Genomic DNA, 21,531 nt, shown 5'->3' on the forward strand with positions numbered 1-21,531 from the left:
TCTCTTCTCGCCTCACTCTCACATTCCCTCAGTCTGCACCAGATGTCAGTTCCCTCTTTTAACCACAGTCGTCAAAGCCTTGACTCTAGACATCCCTGGACTTTGAAGGAACGCAGAGTTTAGCAGGGCTAGGCTGTATTTTTCCAGTGCCCCCCACTCAAACTCATATCAAACACAGACACAGACATGTTCAACCACATATTTAAAACACTGAAAACACACATCCTCACAGACAAATGCCCACTTTCAGATACTATATAATACTATGTTCACCCCTGCACAAAATCACACAGACTACACTAGAGCATGCCTTACAAACACACTCACATGGATGTTAAGTGAAGGAAAACTGTCAGTGCTTGAACACACACTCGCTCAGTCACTCCCACCTACTCTTAAGTCAGCATCCAGGACTCTATCAGGCCTAATTTGGTGATAATAAGTCTAGCTAACTTTGCAGGGCCCCCTGCCCCAGACAGGCCATTGTTATATACGCTATATAGTGGGGTATATAGTATATACAGTGCTAATGTCTGGACTACTGTACAGCCTCAAGAAACCAACCGTGCTACCGGCCCATCACACACTGTTTAGACACAGCAAGGAGTTATTGACTCTGAGGCTGGAGAGGTATTTAAACAAAGGGAGAATTTACTCTATCATAACATGCAAAAAGGAGGATAGAGGCATTTTCATTGTAATCTCTTGTCTAATTTAATGTATCAAAATATTTTCATTGTTGTTTTTGACACGTATCCAGTGTTGCAGTCATAAAATGGTTCTGTGGTAAAAGGAATATTTTATGGATAATTCCAAACTTGAAATATCAAAATTCCAACATGAAATAAGTTCAGTGGTGCACCAGCATTTTGGGTACAAAACACCTCAGAGGGATGAGGATGTAACCCGTGCTTTCCTTTTGAGCAAAACAGGAGAACCTTAACAGTGTGTACAACAATTATCTTGTGTTAAAACGAGGCCACACTGAGTACACCAGCCTGCGTGTGTGTGTGTGTGTGTGTGTGTGTGTGTGTGTGTGTGTGTATGTGTGTGTCTCTACGTGTTTGTGCACACTCTGGTCAAATATTTGCCTGCGCTCTCAGGCACAGTGGGATTGGAAGGGCGCAAAACAAAGGCTTGAGAACCAAAGTGATAAAAGACAGGAAGAGTAGAAGAGAAGAAAGACAGAGCGAGAGGGGACTGAAAGAAAGATAGATGAGATGAAAGAGAGAGAGGCAGAGACAGTGAGAGGGAGATAGCAGAGGGCCAGGTTGCAGCAGGTTGTGTGTGTGTGTGTGTGTGTGTGTGTGTGTGTGTGTGTGTGTGTGTGTGTGTCTGGAGTCTCCTCGGTCAGACCATCAGACGGACAAGGAGCATTTTGTGTGACAAATAGAGCTATATGATTAACGAGCACTCTCCACTCAATATTAATTAGCCGTGTGAACTCCTGTGAACTTTACACACAGGGCGCTCCCAGCCTTTCAACTCCTCAGGTGAACATTCACACAAGAACACATACACACATACACACCCTCACTCGGTACCTATGAAACGCATGCACATGCATACTTGTGTCATGTATATTCATGCATCATTAACCACTTGTACCTGTGAATGGATTTGGATTTTATATGTGATTGTAAGAGGTAGCTGCAGGGAGAGCTTCACTGTGCCCATGGCTGTCAGTCCTTTTCAAGGATTTCCTCCTCAGCCCTATGTAACAGATAGCGTAATTAAAGGAACACTTTGCCATTTTTCAGCCTTATCTCCAGACTAGATGCTTTTAGCAGACGACGTCAACCTACCAGATCCTATGGCCCGCTTCAAGGGTTAGGGTTCACTTTGAGATCACAGCATGCTCCCGTCAGTGACACAGCAGGGATCCAGTCAGCAAACCAGAAAACATTTTGAGTTGCAAGCCTTGCAACATATAACAGGCACCCATCAATTGGTTGTGTCTGATATAGCAAGTGAGAGTTAAAGACACAAGTTGAACTTGTGTCCTCTGGAACCAATGAAGTGTATATAATGTATTCTTACTAGAATCGTAGCCACAGTTTCTGCATTTTTTTCTTTTGGCAAGCAGATATTATGAAACACCCTCTGCTAGAAAGGGGGCATAGAAATGGGCAGTGTCATGACAAGTTGCTATATTCCTGACAAGCTGTGTCTGAAAATCCCAAAAGTCCCAAAATTCCCACTGTTCACAGAATAAACCCTTCTGATTTAGGCAACACCATGACTTTTCTACTGGTGAAACCCTTGGGCCAAACTATAGATTTATAATTTGCCAAGCAACAAGAAGAGATTTCAGGATGCTACTGCTCCTCATTATATTCCAGCACATAACCTCTGTTGAGGTGGCAAAATGGCAAATTGAATTGACATTTTGATTAAATGGAATAAATAAACAACGTGTTTCATATTAGTTAATGAGCTTTCCATGTAAGTCAGATTTTGTTAATCTTTGTACAAAGCCAGGCTCGCTGTTACTCATGTTTGTATGCTAAGCTAAGATAACTGGCTCCTGGCTCCAGCTACATTTGTACTGTACATGTGTGAGAGTGATCGATGTTCTCATCTAACTCATCTAAAGTTCCCCCCATCGATCTGACAAATTTCTTTCAGTGTAGTTAGCATTACAACTTCATGCTGCTAGCAGGGCTCTACCTTTTATAGCCCTGTTTTTATTCACATTTCATATTTCTCAAAAGGGACAACATGATTACTAATGGAAAATGTGTCTGTACCTATTTTCTGTGTAGAGTAGCATTGTCTCAAAAAGAATAAATGTAGTTGACGTGTATCATGAATCTCTCTGTATTTTACTGAGATGTCTGAATGCTCAGGCACCTCTGTTTCAGAGTTTCCACTATTACGCCACAGAAGCAGCAGCAATGAACTTTGCTGTTGCTGCAACATTCTGTTGGTAAGGGCTGTATTTCACAAAGATAATGTCAGGCCCCCTGATATATGTGTACTGGAGGAGGCAGCAGCATCTTTGACACTGGGTTTGCCCTGAAACTTTTAGAAGGTCTCAATATATAAAGACCCAGAGAAAAATGACCACAAGACAAGAATTACAACCGTTTCTTTATTTTAGGAGAAAGGATCAAACCTGACTGATATGAAGAGGAGAGTGTGAGAAAATATGTGCCTGTGTGTCTTATTGTGTATGTTTCAGGATATTCAAATCCAAACAAGTTCTCAACTTGTTATTGTCCTCGAGCAGAAAACTACTGTGGACCAGCTGTTTGACAGATCACTTTAATCTCTTAATCCACAGAGTTGTTCCTCACTTTGGTTTAATGGTTTAAAAATCCACTTTCGAGAATTTAAGGAGGAGGTGGAAGTAACAGGAGGAATAAGCTTTCCTGTTGGTTCCAAGCCAGGTATTTCTCCAAATCTTTTTCTGCTCCCTCACAAACTCCCGTTTCTCCTCTTCTCTTCCCTCCAGGCGATGAAGGAGACAACTTCTATGTGATTGACCAAGGTGAAGTGGACGTAAGTGGCCGACATGGAGACACAAGCACATGTTCATTCATACTCATTCATTGTCTCTTTAGTGCAATTTCTGTCATTATCAGTGGAAAAGGATTAAAGCACACCATTCCAAATAAATTAGCATTGTTTCACCTATTTTCAAGAGTAGGCCATAAGGATTGTGAATCAGTGGGAAAACCCAGCCTTCTCCACTCATATTCCAACAATGTTTCCCTGTAACAATGGACAGGTTGTATCGGATTGCCCCCATGTTTTGTTCTCCTCAAAGTTCGGTTCCACTCTGATGACAATCTGAACATGGCGCTATAGAGTCCATTGGCTGCCTTGACTAGCCAATCTGAGAACGTCTTTTGTCTTAGCAAGCCTGACACAGAGTGATAGAGTTAAGTGGACAGATAAAACAGGAGCTGACGGAAAGTTAAACAGGAAGTGACCTTATCGGCTTACGGCGAGCACAGAGACAGAGAGTAAGAGGAGAGAGAGAAGCAGGTTGGCAAGCTTGGCCGAGCGTGCCGATATAGTCAGCCCACCTGAGACACACTGAGGAGGAAGTGTACAAATACTGCCAGTAGAGATGGTGCCTTGATAGACAAAACCAACTCTTCTAAAACGTTATTGCATTTACTTGCATTGTTTTGTGTTTTGTGCTCTTTTCAGATGTGATTAGATAAGTTAAGAGGCTTATTTCTAGATTATGGTGCTATGATTCTTTTCTACAGAAGGTAGTTGTGTGCACATCCAATCCTAAATAAAGTTCAAGACAGGAAATCCAGTGAAGGAAAAAGTGAGAGTATCCATAAACTCGATTATAGCTCCAGGAATAGACTGAACAAGCAACATCTGGACTCTACCTGGTCTACTTCAGACCTGATGAAACATTCTCCTCTTCAGTCTGATTAAGTTTGGGTGCTATCATACAGTCTGCTTTTTTCTTCCATGATTTTTTTTTTCCTCTTTGCCTCAGCTGTCTTCAGTGTGAGACAGTCTTGTGCAACATCTGATATTCAGTGTATGATAATCTTACTCTCACAATAGAGGCTTTTTAGTGGGCAGCATTGTTTTTGTTTTCACCACTAATCTTACAGTCTGTGGCTTGTCTCTTTTCAAGCAGTTAGTGTATTGAAACACTCAGTCTAGTTGAGTTTAAGGAACAGCCTATCCTTAAACCACAAGTTGATCCTTACAACTCTCTCTAAGCTATGTAACCTTAACTCCTCCAGTGTGTTGAACTGGAGATGTCTGCTCTGGGCTGGGACTTCAACCTCTCTCTGTCTGCCATCGGTGAACCTTTTGCATCTGCTCTCACACCCAAGACCCTGTCAATCTGCACCCAAGCTGGGTGAAGATCCCTGTCCTCTGCCTCACCTCCACCCAAACCCCATGCTCATCTGTGTCTCCTTCACCTCACCGCGCCACCCCCCCTATCTCTAAAGACAGCTGCTGCATACAGCCGAGGTTATTGAAGTGTGGAGATGTCTCTCATTAGACAGGGGTGTAAATCTGCTGGCATCACATAAACAGCCTGAAAGCTGACAACCACTGCCACTGATGTCAGCACCCCTCCAATGTATTCACTTGGAGACACTGGCCTGTATTCACATGGGTGCACCAAAAAGGAAATTAAACCTTTCAATCGTAATTGCAACATTGGAAGCATTTATTGAATATCTTTTATGATTGACACATGATTATATTTGATTTTGTGAGCAAAGGTCTTAAGATAATTCACTGAATTACTTGACAAATGGAGACAGACCTTCTTTCGCGCACATTCACACATCTTGCGGGAAAACACACTGCGAGTAATCACAAACAGAAATACACAGCAACACTGCCTGCTCATCCACCTTCCAGTGCTTGTGATTTGTTTGCCTCTTAATTACCACCAGGAGCAAACACTTTGCTGTAGATATTTGTCTACTGAAAAATCAGTGACAGCTGTGAGACAGCAGACATTGTTCAAGGCTTGGATTGTTTCAGTGTTTTTCATCATGAACTCTATTTTACCTTCTCCACACTGCTGACTCAATAAAGTACAACTGTTTCCAGTTTCACTCCTTATCTACCACCTTTTCTGCAACAGTAAAGCTGGAATTAATTAGTCTAGCTTTACTCTTGCAAACCTGGTTTAGGTTTAATCAGATGGAACACCTCTACCCGAGCAGGAGATGCATGAAAGTGTGTGTGAGACCTAATGGGATCACATGTACGACAATGAAGACTGAGCAAAGACTTTCAGGTTAGGGGATACCTGAGGATTGGATTGGAAAACTGCAGGAAAAAATACAATTACCTGTATGCTCTGATGTAACACTTTTGCAACATCCATATAGTTGTTCTCCTCGGCATGACGTAACTGTAGCCAGCAGTCTGCATCTCTTTGAAGCCATCCCAGTTTATAGTGAAGGATGAGTCCCTTGTGGTCTACTCTGAGCCTCAGATATTGGTTTGCAACAATTCTGGCAATTCACAGCAGCCACCGGAGGGATAAACCCTCCCTCCCTCTCCTCCTTTCTCTCTGTTATTAAGTCAACAAGATAGTGGATAGTGTGTCAACAGGTGAAACCGTAACGGCCCCAGAGACAACCTGAATGCTTCTCAATGAGGGTGTATTGTCTGTGGAGCTATAGTGGCTGGCCTAAATAGAACTGTGCATGTGCATGTGCATGTAAGTGACCAAGCATGAGTGTGTGTATGTGTTTTAGATCTGAGAGAAGAAACACAAAGTCTACCACGGCTTTCTGTCCTCCATCACTCCCAAATCAAAGGAAAGACTCGAACAAGACGAGACAGAGGAAATAAAGGGGATAGATGGAGAGATAAGAGGGATAGAGAGCCTTTTAGAGGGTCTCATCTGAGGGCTTAGTGGGGATCAAATGCGTAGGGACAAGCCTAGTGAGTACATCAAGGAGCCTGCAAAATGAGGAGGGGGAGCAGAAAGGTTTGGGAGGGTGTCTCAGGACGGGTAGATAGATTGAAATGACAGTCTATCCAGCAATGACTGACGTTCTTCAGACCCCATCCATCACTCTGTTTTCTTTGTCCGTCTGCAGGTGTATGTGAACGGCGAGTGGGTGACCAGTATTGGAGAAGGAGGTAGTTTTGGAGAGCTGGCCCTGATCTATGGAACTCCCAGAGCTGCCACCGTCAAGGCCAAGACCGATCTAAAACTGTGGGGCATCGACCGAGACAGCTACCGGCGTATCCTCATGGTAAAAACTTCAACACACTGATTCGTATTACTTCAGTACACTCTGGGCTAATTACAAGCTCCCAGCACACATTGCAGCCCAGTGCTGATCATTGTGTAACAGCCTGGTTGGTGCATGGAGAAGGGAATATGTCCGAAGAAGTGAAGTCTCCATCAACTCTTGTAGTATACAGAACAACTTTATTGTTAGACCAATACATTTCTGATTGTGGCCTTTTCTATGGTCATCATACAACACATTTGTATATTTAAATTACACAGATAGGAAACAGAACAATTTGTAAGTCAGCAATTATTTCAAGTTAATATCAATTGCTACTATCAGATGTTTGAGAGGTAACGGAGGTGTACAATGAATTGCCTCTCCTGTTCTCAGTGAAAAGGCTGCAGAACGCTGTAATGCACCTAAGCACTTTAATAACACGTGCAAAATTAAGGATACACCTCACACACCTCATCTTGTAACTCACTTACAGACATATTGACATTAAGCAGGCAGCAGCCCTGGCCAGCCAGTGTAAATTTTGGCACCTGATATTGATTTAGCTCTAGTTTTAGTTTTTTACTGTCCTTGAATTTAGTCCATAAATCTGTTTCTTCAATAGAAAACATTACTGACAGACAAATAACTTTGGAGCGGAGGAAACTGTTAACTGATCAGGAGATACAGTGTATCCTCCCTCAGATGAAACATGTCCATATGTCCGTCTTTCACATTATCACTTAGTTTTTATTCGTTGACGAAATGTTTAATGCATTACATCGTAGTTTTCCTCATTTTCAAGGGTTTCATTTTATTTAGTTTTAGTCTCATTTCCATTGTGAAAAATAGGTTCTCGACGAATAATCATAGACTTTGTTACTGGAATGAACACTAGTACCAGCCATATCAGTATTGCCACCTACAGGCAAAGAAAGTATTAGCTGCTTAAATTTTAGTTAAGTGTGCCACCGGTACATATAAAAAATGAGAGCTTAAACACACACACTAACAGCAGCCATTATCGAATAACTGTGATAATAAAAATGTACTGTTGTAGACTTTCCACGTGTTTATCATTAATGGTCCTTTACTTGCAATATTTTCTCCCACTCTACTACTTAAAACTCCTTAAATACTCTTACAGTTTCGTACTTTTCTCAAAGTACACAAACACACTCACAAACACACACACACAGCAGTGTATCCTCCCATTTTAATGTCTCTCTAGGTCTGATTCTAGATGAAGAAGCGTAAAAAAAAAAAGTAAAAGAGGAGGGGGAGTGAGTGAGGGTTGTAGAGGAGAGAGAGGGTCAACTCTAATGCCTCTACACACACTTCCCGCTCCAGGAGCTTATCTAGCAGGAATGTCTAAATGTTTAAACTGGAAACACAAGGTGCTCTGCCCTAGCTGTCGTACCCGCTCACAGACACACACACATTTTGGATGTTGTTAGAATGACTAATTACTGTGTGTGTGTGTGTGTGTGTGTGTGTGTGTGCATGTGCGTGTGTGTGTGTCTATATGAGTCTCCATGCCCAACTAAATACTTCCTCAAATGTTCCTAACACCTTGTTCCAAATACATTAGATAGCCTCCAATTAACCTTCCAAACACCTGTGAGCCTCTAAGCCTTCACCAGCAGTGAAGATTCTGCTCTGTGTCAAAAGGTTTGAACCCACAGAGATGAAAGAAGATTTGTTTTTGGACTTTCAGCTCAGTGTAAAGTTGGCACTGGCCTGCCCGGCACTCATGTCACTTCTTAAGCACATAGTTGAACTGAGGGCACAGTCTGCCCTGGTAACCTTTCTTTGAGAGGATTCGCACTCTCTCTCTCTCTCTCTTTCTCTCTCTCTTTCTCTCTCTCTCTCTCTCTCTCTCTCTCTCACTCTCTCCCTCCCTCCCTCTCTCCCTCCCTCTCCAGCTCTCATTCCTGCGTTTATTCCAGCAGCAGCAGCAGCAGGAGGGGAGATGGGGTGAAACAGAATTCAATTATGTGAACCTGTAGTTAATTATTGCTGTCAATGATTTGTAAAGCTGTTTTTATAAAGTGTGGTATTCTGGCAATGTCTTAGGCCAACACAGTGAACATTCTCTCTCTCTCTCTCTGTCTCTCTCTCTGTCTCTCTCTCTCTCTATCTCTATCTCTCTGTTTGTGTGTGTGTGTGTGTGTTTCCCTGTAAAATTATTCTGAGTGCCTGTGCCTGTAGCTAGTTAGTTAGGAGCTCTGGAAGGTGCGCTGCCGCTACCATCATTTTCATTGTTTTCACATCTGCCTCTCTCCTGTCCTGTGTCCCAGCTGCATCTTCACATCTGGAAATTGTAAAATGAATAAATGTGATTTGACTGAATAGTTTGACGTAAATAATTAGACACCATCTCTAACAACATTATTCTTTCAAAAGTTTCCAACTTTTGTCAAGTTCACGAACCATTATGCCAATTTATCCTCAATTGAAATTCATTGTGATATAAAACTGACTTTTTGTTTCTAGAGGACAGCTGAATCGTTTGTAGATTAATCAGATACAAGGTCTACTGCAACTGCAAAAAGTCTGATAATGAATGAAAATCTTTACAGTTATTTAATCAAGCAAAAATGACAATGTTTTATATAATTTTAAGTTGAATATAATTGGCTTATTGACTGTTGGACAAAACAAGTTACAGTATTTGAAGGTGTCACCTTGGGGTCTCAGAACTTCTGTGGGGCATTTTTCACAATTATTTGATATTGCATAGATTAAACAGTTAAACAATGAATCAAAACGTAAAGTAACTGGCAGATTGTGTGATCATGAAAATAATTCTGTTCAGAGCCAATGCGGCCCCACAGAACCACCTTATCCCCCTCCTCCTCCACTCCTTCTTATCCTAAAGTGCATTTAGTAAACAATGTAATACCATTCCCTGTGATAAATACACTCTCTCCATTGTGTTGCCAGCAGTCATACAATACCTTCCTTGTTGTGTCATCTTGGTATTTAAACACACACCAAAGACAAAGCCATTAACAAACTAGCAGCTCACTGTCAACAAGTAGAACATAAGACAAGAGGAGACGAGGAGAAATAATATCAAGAAATGAGGAGGGATGTGTGTGTGTGTGTGTGGGGGGGGTGTGTATGTGTTTCACATTGGACAGAGATGAAGGTGATGGGGATGGGGTGTAAGGCGCGGTTGGTTTAGTCTGGCTTCGCTCCACACCTTAACTCTTTGATGATTCTGCCTCAAAGTCAGCGAGCAGACACAGAAGCTGGTTCATCTTTAACCACGGGAGGAGCGAACACATCAGGGCCAACAGGAGTAGGGGAGTGTTGTACATGAAACATGTGCTCAGGCCCTCCCAAGTCGGCAGAAAGGATCAGGACAGATGTAGATAAAAAGAATGCAAAGAGAAAAAAGATGTGAACCAACAAAATAAATGATAACATGAAATTTTAGAATCTGAAATTTAGAAAAGTATCATTTTCATTCCATCCACCCCAGTAAACCCTGTCGTTGCTGACATTGCTCTGGCCCACCCAGCCCTCCTTCCTCCAGTCACATAAATCAGACCTTCTGTATAATGTAATGTTATGTACGCACGGTAAACCCTTTAAGCTCAGCAAGCCTGTCTGCGGAGCTGTATGGGAGGCTATGAAAACCAGCTCAACATCTCTGTGGAGGATGGAGCGTGTGTGTGTGTGTGTTTGTAGGTGCGTGTGAGATTGTGTTAAAAGTAGAGTATACATGTGTGAGTGTTTGCATTTGCTTGCTTAATGAGCATGAAGTTTCGTCTCTGCAGAGACAGCAACGAAACATAATCGGCAGAACTAAAACCAGACTGCATGCTCCACACACACACACACACACACACACACACACACACACACACACACACTCTCTCTCTCTCTCTCTCTCTCTCTCTCTCTCTCTCTCTCTCTCTCTCTCTCTCTCTCTCTCTCTGCATACACACACATAGATACACACAGACTCAAGTCATTTATCCAGGAGGGAGGCGATGCAGGCTAGAATTCCTTTAATCAAGTTGTTTACGATTTTGAGTTTGACGTTGACTCACTTGGGAACATTTTCTCCCCTTTTAAGACAAAATGTGAAATTATATGAAATTAGAGGCAGCAGCGGGACTCAGGCACTTATGCACTAAAGACACCCCAAGCCTCAATATATCATTTCCATATGCAAAGGCTGACACAGGGCGGACAAGATCGTCTCTCCTCACTCTCTCTTTTTCTCATTATGTTCCTGCTCTCGCTGAGTGGCTCTGTGCAATGAAGGAGGGAAAAAAGGAAAAATGCAGTTAGGGAAGGGGTCCTCTGGGTCTAGACTTGTCAGGAAGCACCTGATGTTCATGGCAGAGGCGGAGAGGGGAAAGTCCCCTGCCTGGTGGGTGGGGTGGGCCACACACACAGACACACACATGCATTACCACACAGCTCATACACACCTCCATAAGTCTGACCCCATGAACTATGATCTAGTAATCATATATTATCCTGTAGTGTAGATTCATAGTCTTTCCATATTTCATATTTGGTCAATTTCGAGTCAGCCTTAAAGACAGCTATGGCATTAAGTGTCTCTTATTCCACATGATGTGAGAAGAAAAGTTACAGTGAATTGTAAAACTCTCAGTTCAAGTGAAGAAGAAAGAAAGAAATCCAACACAGACCATACACGGTGAAATATAATGACACGCAAAGTGTAATGGATGGAGTTAATCAACCTCAGACGAGGAAATCTTTTCAATGGAAGTGTGGGAAAAAAAAAAAGGATCGCTGTCATTTAGAAATACTCTCAATTCGACTTCTATGGCAAGAAAGTGCAGCTTTTGTGTGAGGCTCTTTCTTAGTAGCAGCTTCGCAAAGTAGTAATTATTCAAATTTGTTCAGATTAGGACAGTAAGACAGTATGAGAGACACTTTCTAAAGCAAGTCTTGAAGACTGTGAAAAATACTAGTTGTTAGAAATGAGAGAAGAGAAAACTATATGTTATGGTACCAAACCGCAATAAACCCACTCTACTCCTTGAAACAAGACGTTATGATCACAGTATTTTGCAGACTAATCACAATTATTGTTTTACCATACCTGTGCAGCATCACTATACAATTTCAGTGAGAGTGGGTCCATGTGGTAAATGTGTCTGCTTTGTTTCCTTTACAGGGTAGCACACTGAGGAAGAGAAAGATGTATGAAGAGTTCCTCAGCAAGGTCTCCATCCTTGGTAAGTCCGTATATATGTGTACGTGGATCATGGGGTCTGCGGTTGCATCCCTTTGTTTGTTTCTGCTTATTTTATGAATATGCTGAAGCATGATTGCGTTAGCACGTGTGCGCCATGTTACGTATTAATATTCAACACCAGGTCAGAGAGTCCAGAGTGCAGGCAGTTAAATCTGCTGAGTGCAATATACTGTATACTGTAGATTAGCCCACATAAACACAGGCGCACGTTGTCACACAAGGCCCACAGCTGAGTAAGGTCTGTGTGTACGGTCCTAATCTTCTGTTCATACTAAAGCCAGTCACACTCTGCATTGTCGCTGTGTGGACAATTAAAGAGTAGGGAGTTAAGCTAAGCCTCTCTTTTCCCACTGGAATTTGGATAACACCAGCCTACACAGGCCATTGAGTTTGGAGAAATGGCGAATGAGATTCATTCAGACTTCCAAAACGAGTTGCAATTGGAACTGACATCTCATCCCTTTCCACTTGATCGTGTGTGTGTGGTGTATAGAGTAAGGCCATGCCCCCTGTACAGAGTTATTAGCTGGCTGAGTAAACACACACACTCAATTCAGGTCTTAGGAGAACGTCTCTGCAAGGTCCGCTCTCTTTTCATTCACCTCCTTTCTTCTGCGCCTCCCTTTTTGACAGCCTTGTCGAGGCCTGTATTCAAGTGCCCGCCTCTCTCTCTCTCTCTTCGAAGTGCTTTTCCCCTCTTCATTCCTCTTTCTGTCGCTCTGCTTCTCTGCTCTACCTCTTTGAATTGGAGGAGGGGTAGGGGGCGGGAGTGTTTTTGTTTGTCTCTGATTTTTGAGATAGGCACGAAATTGGGTACAAGCCCTTGATGTTGTGGAGTGAAGGGGTGGGGAGAAACAACATGTTCTTTGTCACACAAACACACATACAGAGGCTTCAACATCCCCAATTGTGTGTAATATATATGTGTGTGTAGCAAGGTGATCCAAGTGGGTGCAGGCTCTGCGAAGCGTGAAATGTAGGTTCTTTAGTCACCACATTTGTGTATCACGTTACCTGCCGGGCTGTTAAGGATCACCTCTATAGGACCTGCTGCCTTTAGATTGCAGCCAGACAGAAGACATCCATCTGGGGCCGGCAGACACCACGGCCCCACCGGAGGGGACACTGGACACCTCCAAACCACCAGACTTCACCTTAGTTAATCCTAAGTACATACACATTTAGACACTCACACACACACACACACACACACACACACACACACACACACACACACACACACACACACACACACACAAATAGACACACTGGGATCAGTTACTGAGCACATCAGCAGACAATAGTCTCAGATGCAGAGATTCTGATATAGTTTTATGCCTCTAACTCATGGCCTTAGTCAAATCAAGACACTGAATCATCCTTTCATCTAGACAAAGCTAAAGACTAGTGTGTGTTTTCGCTGCAGATAAGTCACATTCCACACGTAGATGTATAGACTGTTAAGATTAGGCAACAGTAATCTGCTGGATTGTGAAAGAAGGATGAGCTCATTTGGCGAATCTTCTATGTGGAGATATTTAGTTATCAGTGGATGCTCTTTTTATAAATACCACCTCATCTGCATTGCTCAAAGTTCCTTTGGTTGGAACATTTTTCCCAGTGAAGATGTGTGACCGTCTGTGTTTTTGGTTTCTGTGTGAATACCAACAGCTTCTAGAAATATCCCGGGCTAACCACGTCACTGTACGTGTGGTTGGACAGTCGGAAAGACAGCTGTCGCCACTGGCTCTCGAGATCAACAAAAACTGAAAAAGATAGATTGTATCACAGGTTTTGGCAGTACTCATTCACAAATGGTCAATTTTCTACATCTTTTGAAAGATTTTTAAGTTTTTAAAATGTACTAGAGCCATAGAAATAAATATCTCTTGCAAGGTTTCATGTTCACTTATCATTGAATCTGAATTAGTTTTAATAAAATATTGGATTCCACTGAAGTAAATTTAATTTTAACTTAATTATTACAAATCCGTGCAATTATATGTCCTGTCCCTGGAGTGTAACTGAGACACATTCTTACAGTAACAGAGGGGAAATATTCAGCAACAGCAACAGCTCTCTGTCACCACACCCCCAGAATCAGTAGAGCTGAGGTCTTACAGTTTAAAGGTGTTTTAGCACCACAGTGCACCATGATGGGAGGGAGGAGGCAGGGGGGATCAGAGATGTAATGGTCCCTGGTGAAAGACTGGATTAGCCTGAGGCAGGAATTATCATTCACACCAGTTTACTGGACTTGAGCAAGAGACAGCCCCTCAGACCATGAAACATAAACAGAAACACGTTTGTAAATGTGCTGTGATGAGTGTAATTAACACACTGCTCTTACTGACCCGTATGTGTTGTCCATTCACAGAGTCCTTGGATAAGTGGGAACGTTTGACTGTGGCCGATGCCCTGGAGCCCGTTCAGTTTGAGGATGGAGAGAAGATAGTGGTGCAAGGAGAACCTGGTGACGACTTCTTCATTATCACAGAGGTAAGGTGTGTGTGTGTGTGTGTGTGTGTGTGTGTGTGTGTGTGTGTGTGTGTGTGTGTGTGTGAGAGAGAGAGTGTTTGTTAGTGTTTTTTTTTTTTTTGTCTTGTAGAAAAAGTAGTAAGGGTGCTAGTAAGGCATTATGTGTGGTAACTTTTCTTTACTGTCACATTTCCTGTAAGCTGTATGTGTTGACATGTGGGGCCCGAGACTGTGTATGTGTCATCAGGTGGGTACACGGGTTGATGTACATGTCATCATGCAGAAACGCTGGTGGGCTCTTTGCTGAGATCGGAACTGATCCTATTTATTGCCACCAGCAGACAGACTACATGGTGGTGTTCCCCTGTCCTGGCCCTCAACCTCTATTACCTGTCTCTTATACACATCTCGACACTGCAGGCTTTGTGAAGCTGGGGCCCCTGGTGCGGCTTCATGAAGGGCCCCCTGCCTGTCATCCTACCACACTTTTGATTAACTCCATACTTACACAGCTATCGTCAGGGTCAAGTCAAGAGGGCTCCGTGAAGAGGGGTGGGGGTGCAATCTACTGTCGTTTTGTCCTTGCCTCTTACTCTCCCCTCTTACTCTCAGATTTACTTGAAGGTTAGTCCGTCTTTCTCACATTGTCATTCTTTCTGTTAGTTCCTATGTCCGTCCAGCTCACTATGTCCATCGAGAGTCCTTGTGCTAAACCAGAGTAGGATTTTATCAAGGTTGCTGAGTGAGGTATCGCTCCTTATCCGGGTTTTGTCTCTTTGTGCTCTCCCATCCAACACAACACCCCTTTTCTCCTCTCCATCCCCCTCTCCTCCATCCCTTCACTCTCCTAGGTATGCCTCTCTTCAAATATATACATTACAGCCCATAAGCCTAAAGTTCTGACTTAGAGCTGTAAAGGTTTTAGCGAGCTCACATCCATGTTGTGTCAACACTGTAGCACTCGTGGCTCTTTTTATGCACAACCCCCAATCAGTCCAACTTAGCATGTGGTTCACTTGCTGAAAACCAAACTGAAGGCAAAAAAATCAAAAAGGGCAAAAACCCCCCAGAACAAGCAAGAGCTGAAGACGACTGTAGAAGAGCATAATCAGGGAGAATGTGTTGGCAGGAAGAAATTGACTGTAAAGCGCGACAGTGTAACTTTAACTGAATAGCATCAATAACGGCCAGTAGCGACATTTACTGGAAAATGGTAAATGCTAAAACATTGTGTAACAGCAGCACAAGTAGAGAAAAGTCATAAATCCAGCAAACTTACTCAGCAAAGTGAGTTGTACAGAAACATATACATGTATATTAATTTTGCTCACTTTAGACACCATAAGCATCTATTCATACTTGACCACATAAGTGTTTTGAATTGACAAGGGTCATTTTATTAGTTCTAAATACAAGTATTCAAATGTAAGAAGAGCAATGTTTTATTTCTTCTTTTCAAAAGTTCCACAGTTGTCACTTTATTCTTCATTTTATGCTAGAGTAGAAAGCCAAACAACAATAATGTGTCCCTATCCAAATATTTATAGACTGCACTGTATATATCTCACATACACCTCACATTATCCAACCAGTGTTGGTCAAGTTTGAAGCCTCCAATTGAAGCTTCCTGGAGCTGCAGAAATCCCTTAAAAGCAGTTTGACTATGCAGAAAAATGAATCCAGTTGGGGTTTAGAACACAAATATAACAGTTAGCAATGCATGACTCATCAATCTGAGACTTTTTACACCCCAGAGAGGAGAAAGGCAAAAATATGCAGAAGAATCTGGGGGATTATAGGATGGAGAGACGGAGGGGGCAGAGGGGAAGGAAAAGAGATGGGAAGGCAACCAACAAATTCCAGTTTGCCGTGTGTCACACCAGACGCTGTGAGGCTCATCATTTCTTTTTAAACAGGCATGGTGCGCCCACACTCATCGTTGAGGAAGAGAGGCAAACTTTCCTAAACTTCTCTTGAACAAGCATAACCTTTCTTTTCAACCTCACTGCTACTTTTTCTTTCCCCAACAACAGCATTTGTCTCTTTCTTTAATCTCTTTCTCCTGTCTATCTTTCATTTTCCAATAAGCTCTCTCTGTCACTCTGTCCCTGCCTCGCTCACCGTCTCTCCGTCTCTCTGTCTCTCATGTAGCAGGGCCTGACTTTCCCAGAGCAGGGTGGACTGTGGTGGAATGTGTGTTGCTGACTTTCACACGGGGTCAGGAGACCCAGCCTCCCGGGAGGGAGACGAGAGAGAGAGAGACAGAGAGAGAGGGAGAAGGATGAGTCAAAAGAGAGCAGGGAGGGACATATGGGTAGAGAGGAGGTTGATTCAAAAAGGACCACATGTAAAGGCGGAGAGAGAGATTTTATGTTCGTCACACAGTGAGATCAGGCTCACCACAACTTGGAGCACATCCTCCTACTGTGAGTCTTTTTCATCATGTACACACCTTTATTTCTTTTGATCAAACCAGACTGAAATGTCAGCTCTTTGTTCAATCAAAACTCTCCCATTTCTCTCATTCTGACCCCCCCCCTCCTTCTTCTTCTTCTTCTTCTGTCTCTTCTCACTCTCTTTTGTTGTTTCTGTGGTTTTGGAGCATCAGCCAAAGACAAACCCCACAATCACTAATTACATGCTGCTGATAGGGAGGATTTACAAAAGGGAGGTATAGAGACATCACTTTCTTTGCCTGCCTGGAGGAATGGGGCCCTAATGAAAAGTGACATGTTTACATTTTTTTCTCACACTGTACAAACAAGCCTTTACAGAACTCCGGGGCCGTGAAGACTCTTCCTCACCTTCCCTTGCGTCAACCTCCCCTCCTTCCATTTTTCAGGGCTTATGCCTCTACTCATCCAACATGCACACTGTTCCTTCCTCATGCCCATACACTCAGACCCAGTAGCATGTCTTTCATAAACTTGTCGAACATCAGAGAGGAAGACGTCAGTGAGAGTTTTGAAACTGTATTGAAAAGGACAAAAGTGTGGAGGATGTGCTGTTCCTATCTATGTAAAAGCAGTAACTAACTAACTGGCAGTGAGCGTCCCTCATGCTCCCTTATGCTGCCAAGAGGATTGCTGCCAAACTTAATTTCGTTGTGTTTTTAATGCAATGACAATAAAGAATCTTATCTATCTATAAAGGGGGGGGGGGGGGGGGGTTGACATGCAGCCGTCCGACGCAGGACTCAAACCGGGGCCAACTGCAGCGAGGACTGTAGCCTCTACACATGGGGGGCCTGCTTAGACCACTACGCCACACGACGCCCCCCATCATTTGCCTTTCATTCACATTAAACATTTAAATAGACTTAGAGTTAGTAATTTACAGAAATGATAAATGCTTTTTAAAGTTTGTATATATTACAACCAAACTAACCTCATAACATTTAAATACAGAATGATACAAGTGTGCCTTGGTAAGTTATTCACATGACACAATTAAAGTTGTTTTTTATTTCTGAAACCAGATTATTTTTACTCTTAGCCTCTGGATGAAAATTCAGTAAAATCAGGTGAGGGCTGTTAGTTCTCGTTCTGTCCTCTCTGCTAATTCATTCACTCTCGTCTCCTCAAATCATCAATCTCAATGTGTTCGTCTCATATTTGTCCTTTGACCCCATACAGAAGTAATCATGCTGAATGGATCTAAAAGGTCCCGGTGGGTCACACAGAAGAGAAATCCTCTGTGGGTCACTGATCGCCTGTTACTGTAACCTACGTGTATGAGCAGAAATGCAATTAAGCTAATGGAGCCAAACACTTTTATAGACTGAAGATCAATGCAGTTAATGAATTAAGTCATTTTTGTCCGTGTGCAAGTGTAGAGACACGAGAACAAAGGTGAGGACTAACAGGTCTTGATTGCGTTAAACCATTTTCGAGTTATTTTCTCTTTGAAGAAAACGGTTCAAAGGCCGTTTCGTGTCTGCAGGAGAACAGGTCTTGTGAGAAGAGCTGCTGTCTTCAAGTGTGTTCAGTAAGCGATCTATGTGTGTCTGTTGTGTGTCGGCGTTTGAATGAGAAGGTGCAGACACTGCTGATACCGGGTGGCCTCACCAACAGGCTACTGAGGATATCACCTTTCGTCTTGCATCTCTGCTGGTGCCTCCCTGATTTGTTCCCTCTCTCTCTCTCTCTCTCTCTCTCTCTCTCTCTCTCTCTCTCTATACCTGTTGTTGACCCAGAGGTTGATATTTCCTACATGCAAGAAGCTACACTTTGACATGGCAACACGAGCTGGCTCGCTATGCTCTGTGTGTGGTATATGTGTTCAGGTATGAGTGGGTGTGAATGTGCATTTTAGTTAAGGACTGTGACGGGTGACCAGCAATACCACTTAGTAGTGATGATTTCTTACTTGTGCTTTTCAGTTGGCTCACGCTCCCCTCTCTCTCTTTCTCTGCGACTTGTTTAGTATCCATTCGTTCATTCATACTTTCTTTTTGTTTTCCTCTCTCTGTGTCTGTCTTACCTCTGTTATCTTTTGTTTTTGCCAGTCCCTCACACCCTGTGCCGGCCAGCGTGGTGAGGAGGATCTCCGATGTTTATAAAAGAAAATATCTGTGGAGCAGAGCGCTGCCCCTGGGATGGTACAGTGTGAGATGGTTATCTAGACCACACTGGATGAGGCCTGTTCACGAATGAACTACTGTACATGATGGTGCTGCACTGTCTCACTTTCTTTGTTTGGACATGAAGGGAAAGGAGAGGAATCAACTAGTTGTAAACACAGGAGCTTCAATGCCCCATCCCCCTCGGTGTCTCCCCATTCACATCTCTCTCTGTTTTATACCACTGTTAAACTCAAGCTGCTTGTTTGGTGCGGCGTAATGAAGTTCATTAAAAGTGGCCGCAGCAGTATTTACTCTCGAGATCAAACATGGGAGATGGTGCAGACAGTTGTATAATTTTATGGGATTACTCTTCTTTGATCTCCTTATGAAAAGTTAATGCAATAACCTTCACACAGCAGCCGTGGTTAACTATCTGTAGTAGAATGTTTTTCATTATTATTTTCTGAAGCATTTTTATGCCTTATTAGGTAGCAGACAGCAGAGATAAAAGAATACGAGTGGAGACAGGGATGGGGTAAGACATGCAACAATGGTCCCCAGCTGGATGCAACTCATGGTCATGTTGATGATACCCAAGATGACCTAAAGAGAGTGGAATTTTTGGATGAGAGGAATACAGATCAATAATAATTAATCCCATGTCTTTGAGTCAGTCTGTTGAGGATTTAAGCGTCTTCATTTCCTTCTTCCTCCGGGTGATGTTGTAGGCTGTATTTGCCTTTGCTGTAGTCTTCTTCTTCATGCTGTGTTCACATTGTGGCTTACATGCCACAGAGTATGCCATGAAAAGCTGAACTGGTCAGCATAGCAGCATTTTAGTCAACCACAAATGCAAACTGTGAAACACCAGGCTTTTCTCTGCCGCTTGCTGCCGTATGATCATAAGGAGTTAGGCAGCAGTCTGGAGCAGCGCTAGGACCCAGTGTAGCAGGAAGTTACCTGCCTCTAGCCTTCAGTCTCGTGCCCAGCGCAGTTCAGATAACTGTCCTGGCTGATCAGTTCAGCTACTGGGACTGGTTAATCTTTAATCATTAAGGCCTAATCAGACAAAATTTACACAGAAGCCAGTTGATTGTAATTTTGGCTGCGATCCTCATCATCTGTCGAGCTCGTCAAAATCAAGTTGAAAGATACACAATTACACACACAAGTATTGCAAGTAATACTCACAAGCAACTATGCAAATATTACATGTACATTTCTACTAATCTTGGTAACACTCACCACTTCCTCAAACAAGCTGACAGAAAAATGATAAGAAAACACACAACTTACTGATTATTGATCATTTGGATAAAACGGGTTTTAAATGTGAAAAAAATAAACTCATACTTTGAACAACTGAATATACTGTACACCCACATTTTAAGTGAATTTAGGTCTGTTTCCACATTAGTTCTCAGTTGTTTGTTTTTTTTGTTTGTTTGTTTGAGAGATATGATACAGTTCTACTACATTTTGTTTATTTCTATGGTCATCCGTGAACAAGACAACATGAATCCTCCGTCCGGCAACTCCCGAGTTACATATGCAGAGCACGGTGCAGCTTATCCTCTTTTGCTGAGACACAAACTCCAAAGGTGACGAATAAGCTCTATATTCTCAACATCTTCAGCCACGATTAGCTTCAGTATCACTGCTCGATTGTAGAGTGGTGAAGGGAACCCCTTCTCCACAGCATAATCCACCCTGCTGTGTCACATGTGTTGCAGTAATGGCATCACAAGCGCAGTTTGGCCAGGTAGTACTTGGAAGTGACGCTCACACGGTGTTCCTAACTCACTTTAACAGTATTCCCCCACTTCTCCACAGTCCATTTCAAGCACAAACTCACTCAGTCACACACATCCCTTTCAGCGAAATACAGTCTCAGCTTTGTATGTCTGCAGTGAGTCGCTGGCAGTTTTGGGGTTTCTCATTAAGGCTCATTATATTCATATTTAGCATTATAAGCCTGGTCAGCACAAGGAGCAGAGAGAGCAGAGAAGGATTAGAGACGCTGGAACGGTCAAGTCTGTTTTATCAGGCGGTCCAAGACAAGCTGGGAAGTTCCCTTACTGATTTTTTTTTTTTTTTTTTACCTGCTACCAATTCCAGCTGAACTCAAGTACTTGTGAATGTCTAGACATCGACACTGAAAGCACAAACAGTATTTTACCTCCGTCTACACATATGCATGTCAAACATACATATCTCCTTCATACACCATGCTTCAAGGAAATGAGTCATCAAGTGTCTGTCAGATAAATGTTAGTGTGGAAATGTAGGGCATGGAGTGCGACTCCAGACGCTTTGTGGCAGCGCATGTGCAAAGACAGATATTCAAACATGTCCTCATTCACACACAGAGTTTCTTAACAGCTGCAAGATACGACAACATGAACTGTTATCATCTGTTGGGCAGAGTGAACGGAAATCAAATTTCCTCCCTTATACTTTTTAGATGAGTCACTCACACACACACACACACACACACACACACACACACACATACACACATACCAGCGGGTGATCATAATATG

At 42.7% G+C, this 21,531-nt stretch overlaps 1 protein-coding gene across 1 annotated transcript in view; it reads left to right on the forward strand.

Annotated features, from left to right (window-relative positions):
• Positions 1–21,531, forward strand: part of prkar1b (protein kinase, cAMP-dependent, regulatory, type I, beta) — a 63,783-nt gene that overhangs the window by 39,094 nt on the left and 3,158 nt on the right. Inside the window, exons 6-9 of the mRNA XM_023423312.2 lie at positions 3,458–3,504; positions 6,558–6,716; positions 11,866–11,926; positions 14,324–14,445. Coding sequence (XP_023279080.1) covers positions 3,458–3,504; positions 6,558–6,716; positions 11,866–11,926; positions 14,324–14,445 — 389 coding nt within the window. The remainder of the gene's footprint in view (positions 1–3,457; positions 3,505–6,557; positions 6,717–11,865; positions 11,927–14,323; positions 14,446–21,531) is intronic.

This window comes from Seriola lalandi, unplaced genomic scaffold (assembly GCF_002814215.2).
Source record: "Seriola lalandi dorsalis isolate HSWRI2012SDOR001 ecotype SW California unplaced genomic scaffold, Sedor1 jcf7180002054690, whole genome shotgun sequence".
Classification (NCBI taxonomy): Eukaryota; Metazoa; Chordata; class Actinopteri; order Carangiformes; family Carangidae; genus Seriola; species Seriola lalandi.